Source organism: Cotesia typhae, unplaced genomic scaffold (genome assembly GCF_013202065.1).
Source record: "Cotesia typhae breed Kobodo isofemale line unplaced genomic scaffold, CoteBio_Ctyphae scaffold_152, whole genome shotgun sequence".
NCBI lineage: Eukaryota > Metazoa > Arthropoda > Insecta > Hymenoptera > Braconidae > Cotesia > Cotesia typhae.
The window spans coordinates 347191-352978 of record NW_027423776.1 but is presented as its reverse complement, the minus strand read 5'-3'; the positions used below and the strand labels follow the sequence as shown (position 1 = coordinate 352978).

At 27.5% G+C, this 5788-nt stretch overlaps 1 protein-coding gene across 4 annotated transcripts; it reads right to left on the bottom strand.

Annotated features, from left to right (window-relative positions):
- Nucleotides 1–639: 639 nt before the first annotated feature.
- On the bottom strand, nt 640–5023 carry LOC141536155 (uncharacterized). Of its 4 annotated transcripts, none has more exons than XM_074256469.1 (5): nt 4843–5023; nt 4505–4785; nt 3210–3506; nt 3044–3126; nt 640–2042 (listed from the first exon to the last, which is right to left on the bottom strand). In XM_074256469.1, exons 3-5 carry the CDS (start codon nt 3223–3225, stop codon nt 1200–1202), a joined length of 942 nt encoding a protein of 313 aa, XP_074112570.1. In that variant the 5' UTR covers nt 3226–3506; nt 4505–4785; nt 4843–5023; the 3' UTR covers nt 640–1199. The 4 variants fall into 4 exon arrangements, with proteins under 4 accessions (XP_074112570.1, XP_074112573.1, XP_074112572.1 ...); XM_074256472.1 differs by having other exon boundaries at nt 4505–4804; nt 4851–5023; XM_074256471.1 differs by having other exon boundaries at nt 4505–4804; nt 4873–5023.
- Between the last annotated feature and the right edge of the window lie 765 nt (nt 5024–5788).

Genomic DNA, 5788 nt, shown 5'->3' with positions numbered 1-5788 from the left:
AACCATTCTAAGATCTTTGAAGTCTTCTTCAATGTAGCTTGATGTTGCTCTTAAGTTCGAATTGGGAATGCAGACGTTACTCCACAGAGGGAATTCTACAGCAATCTCCATTAAAGGCTTCTCTAATGAAGGTATGTAAAAACAATTTAAATTTTCTCCCTGCTTGATGACATTTTTCGAATTCTTCAACAAGTTCCTGAGAAACGTCGAAATAGACAACAAATCATCTTCATCATTATTTAATAAAACTTCTTTAACCTCGATGTCTTCAGGATTAACTTCAATTTTGTCAATCTGTTCAGTTATATCTAATAAAAATTTATTAATTTTTCTGCATGTAATAAAATTTTCCAACTCTGATCTAGCTTCAATAGGCGATATGTTTTTACCTTTGACGTCAACAATACTGTCTTCGTGTGCAACATTGCAAATTATTAAAATTAATAATAAGATGCGTTGAAAATCATCTAAATTTTTACAGTCAATTAGAAGACATATACACCGAGTGTAAAATTGTTTTATTGATGGATGTAATACGGACTTGAAGCACTTCCAACCGGTAATTGAGTGCACAAAATGAGCTGCATCTAATCTAATATAGGTGTTAATTTGAGTTTTTTTTTTTGTGTAAATTTTTAAAGCATATTTCGATATATGTTTTTAAAGGCATTGAATTGAATGCACTGGACATAGCATTTAATTGTGCACGTGATCCGTCTGAGACCGCTTCATGAGGATGCTTAGCTCCCAAATGAAGCCATTTAACTAACCATAGTCGAATAGTTTCCGCATCGTGAGCTGCTGATACCATCTGCCACACAGATTGTGAATTTTTATCAAAATTGACGACGATTTGGTAAAGAAATACATATTTACTTTTTTCACCATTAGGAAAGACTATTTTACGGACAAATTTCCCCGTGGCATCAATAGAGATCGAAGAAAAATTTTTGTGAGTACGACAATATTCTTTATAGCAATGCATCTGAGTTAAACTGCCATAAAAAATAAAGAATGGTGACCTGGATATAACATGAATGGAATCTTTATAGTTAGGAAGAGCCTTGAGTCGATCAATAGCTTCAAAAACATTTTTTTATCAATTGGCTTTACACCTAATTCAGCATTTATAAATTCTTTTTTAGCTTGATATAAGACATTTGATTGAGGTAAAAAAGGGCAGCCAGTATCACCAGCTTTTAATAGTTGTCCTGCTGCTTCTTTTCTATATCCAAGAACACCAAGATCTTTAACTTTTTACTGATAACTTTTCTTCTTTCTCCTCGAAGAGGTCTCTGAAAATCTTCGTGATCATCATTCCGAGTATCACGACACTTTATCGTAATGAACACCGGGCCTTCTTCACCAGGATCATATTTAATAAAACCAAATAGACGATTCCCACATTTTTTACTTTTACAGTAACCATAAATGGAAAGGTAATTATCTCCGTTCATACTTACAACACTTTTCTTAAACATAAAGGAGCATTTCAAACGATACTGTTCCCAAAAAGCGAATGCAATAACATCTGTCCAAGCGTTTTTGCGTAATTCAAGATGCTGATGTCCACTACTGTCAATATTTTTTATTATAATTTTATTCCATGCTTCTCTAAAAATCTCCACATCAAAATCTTCAATTTCATTAGAATCATGAACATACCAGTTTTCGGGGACATAATTTTTGTCATTTTCATCATCATCATTGTCACTGTCGCTACCAATACTTTCATTCAGATTGTCACGATTCAAGTCATCATCATAATTGTCATTAACATCAGATTTTTTAGAATTTTCAGAAAAATAACCACATTCTTGCCGAGCAATAGTTAAAATCTTCTTTCTGTCTTGACGAACATTAACACGAACACAATCACTAGACCATTTATTTTCCAATTCATTGGATATTATTTGCCAAATTTCCGAAGACCATGGGGGTAAGTCAGGAACAAAATATTTAATATATTTCTTCAAAACCTGTACTGCTGACTCTACAGATACATATCGACGACGTCCCATCATTAATCCAGCAATTAAAATCTGAAAAAATATGGATTATTAAAACATGCTGATAATGGTTAACTAAAATATTTACGATTAAAATTTTAATAATAAATTACTTTGTTAGATAAATCCGTATAGGTTTCGATTGATTCAATTATAAAAATAAAAATAATATTTCAAATACTTATAAAGATAACTTTGAAGAAAATTTTTAAAATAAAATATCAAAAATTTATTGAAAAATAAAATTTAATTTACTATACGAAAAAAACGATGCTTTGTTCACAACAATTTTACACGCGGTAAATAGAAATATTTAAAAAGGCTAAGCTTCCATTGATTGGCTTTTGTTTAATGATAATAATAATAATAATCATAATAATGAAGAAAAATAGTATCTATCCATAAAAATATTGTCGAAAACTGTCATACCGACTAATGATTGATTTCGCTCTTATGATTATGATAAATGTTTGTAAAATTATTTAATTGATAAAGAATAATCAAATAATTAAAAAAAAAAATTTGTAAATAAATTAAAATTAATAAAAAAATTTTTAACAAAATATTCTTTAAAATATTTATAGTCTTCGAATTAATAAGTATCATAAAGTATAAATTTTGTTATAAAGCTTAGATATTTATATAAATATATAAAATTTAATCGGTAATAGTAATATCAAATTTTTTTATAAACAAAACCTATAAACTACTTTATAAATTTATATCGTAAATAAAAATGTTGAATCAATGAATCTTATATTTTATGAATTAATGAAAACGAAATAGGAACGTATAATTTTTTTGTTTGCAATAAAATACTTTAAATATTATGGACAATAATTTATTAAACATTTATCTATTATGTAATTTAACGTTTTATCCTCTTACGTATTAATTACTCATTATTTATTATTAAATCAACGAAAAGAAAAAGAATATTTAAAATGTGATAGAAAGATTCTTAAAAAAATTATATTTTTTACCTTTTATTAGAATTATTTTTTCTATAACCGAATAAAATTATCAATACTTACTCCAAGCATCATTGAAATACGTATAGCTAATATTTTATCAGGCTTCTTTAGTATACAATTCGCTTCGTATTTTTCGGGTAAATCTTAAAAAAAATGAATAAATTCAATAAATTTATAAAAAAAAAAAAATAACCAACATATTAGATCACCAAAATATGTTACTCACCGACACGATGATGCATGCTTCTTTTTTATGTTCCAGTATGAATGAAGTATGTACTCACTTCGTAAGTTCAACAACGCATGACATGATTCTTTATTTACATATAAATTCTCCTGAAAGCTTTCTCTTGCCTTTTGTTCCTTAGGTTTTTCAAAGCTTCGCAGACACAGTAATTTTACAACCTCTAATTCGCAGTTGACACTTTCTAATTAAATTTTTCTTGGAATACGTTGTCGTTTGATTTGATATGTCAAATACACCTTGAAGTCATCGTAATGTTTATCGTGTACTCATTTATGCCTTCAAATAAATTAAAATATACTAATGCTTGATATTTTATGAAATTGAGATTTATTGAATCTATCAAGTTGAACGTTAATTATTTGTGTTAAAACATAATGATTAGCAATATCTCAATCATTATCAACAGATCGCCTTAAGTGGACCCCCTATTTTCTACTGGATTCTAAAAATTGGGTATACATATATAGATATATATATATTTTTTTTTCTTGAGTAGTTACCATTAAAAATTAATCCCCCAAACGATTTTTCAAAATAAATATTTTAACAATAATTTTTGTTATGATGAAAATTTAGAATACAATTAATAAAAAAATGAGTTGTAAATCAACCGTTACTGATAAATTCATGAAATTTTTAGGATTTATTGTTAAATATCTATATTGTAATAAAATATTAATAATTTAAAATTATTTCTGTATTATTATTTTGTTAATTAACTTTTGAGTGAACAAGTGAAAATTTCATTGAGTTCTTGGTAAAAAAATGAACTCTTTTTATCCAGCACATGCATTATTCATTTATTTATAGATATTTAACAATAAATCCTGAAGTTTCATTAATTTATCAATAACGGTTGATTTAAAACTCATTTTATAATTAAATGTATTCTAAATTTTCATCATAACAAAAGTTGTTGTTAAAATGAATATTTTAAAAATTTTGTGGGGGATTAATTTTTAATGGTAACTACTCATGAAACATATTCCTACCTAATTTTTAGAATCCAGTAGAAAAATAGGAGGTCCACTTGACGTGATCTTGCTCTTATATTATTAAAAGCTTTTATTCAACTTTAATTGTATATAAGCCTCAGAATCTTACAATCAATATTTCACCCACTTTTACTGAAACTGTTGGGCTAAAATTTAATGGAGACGCTTGATTCTCATAATATCAATACATTTTATAGTTAAGCAAGTTTTTTTAACCTTTTTATTTTATATTTACTATAAACCGAATTGTTGACATTATATACATAAAATGAAACTTACTTGAAAAATTTAATAAACATCTTGTCAATTACTTGTTTACGTCTAGTATCACATAATTTAGTGACGTCTTCTTTATTAAGACAATAAGAATAAATTACGTCAAATGTACACCCAACATCTCGGAAGAGTATCAAAAAATAAAACTCTCAGATCGTTCTATTTCTTTCAGAACACATCTCATAGCTTCCTTATTGACTGTCCCAGAAAACACAGTATTTTAACGGCGTTTAACACTATTCTATGATTCGATTTAGTCGTTGGTCGTTCGAATAATTGAGGACCTTAAAAAGTTTTCGATAACTATAAACAAATTATTAAAAAAAAAAATGATTAATTACTGTTATACTCAGTCATAGGACTGGACGTACTGCTGATATCATTGCCGCCGTCATCAAATCATGGTTTAGACATAAGACCAGGAGAGAGAAACCCAGGATCCGACGGCGATGGCAAGTGTTCGATGCTTCCTGTTCCAGGACTCGGCCCTCTTCTTGACGAAGTCCAAGCTACTGTCTGCATCTGCATCAATATTAATAATTATTACTCTTTACTTATTAATAAGTCATTCTCTATTAATATTCGATAATCTAAGTTTAAAATATCAATTAATAATATTCAACTTCAAAAAAATAAAAATATTAGTTTGAATCAAGCAATTAATAATTGAACATAAAAAATCAATTTATTATAAAAAAACATATTAAAGTATACTGTAATACCATACTTGATAAAAAAAGAAACCGTTAATAAATACCAAAAATTTCGATGAATATTTTTGTATTTCATCCAAAAATAATATATGTAGTGTTTTATTTTTTTTTCAATGGAAACTTGAAAATCAAGTAAGGATTTGATACCATTGACAATCCACCGAGCTTAACCTGAAAAAAATTAATTAAATTTATTTTTATAAGGCTAACTCAATTATAAGAATTATAAAACATTATACCAAAAGTAAAATAAATACCTCCAATTTAGAAGGCAAACGAATACTGTAGAGAATTGCATAGTTTTTCCAAAGTCTCGAAGGCATGGTAGCTTACAGCTTTTACTCAATTTGAAAAAGAATTCCCGTTCAATAAAATTTAACTTTGACTTTTCACTTCTAGTTGTTAATAAATAAAATTATATTTATATAAACATATTATAACTACTCCAATATTGGAGTATGATCACTACTAAAACTATTTTGGAATACAATATGAAGGGTATGGAGGGTAGAGGAATGACTCTCCTTACCTCTACCCTCCATAATGGAGGGTAAAGCTCCTTGTTTAGGTACCT

Excerpts from the sequence above, each read along its gene's own strand:
- LOC141536155 (XM_074256469.1), bottom strand. Across the intron at positions 2,043-3,043 it reads GTATTTCAATGATGCTTGGA|ATTTTAATTGCTGGATTAAT; the intron begins GTAAGTATTGAT and ends ATATTTTTTCAG.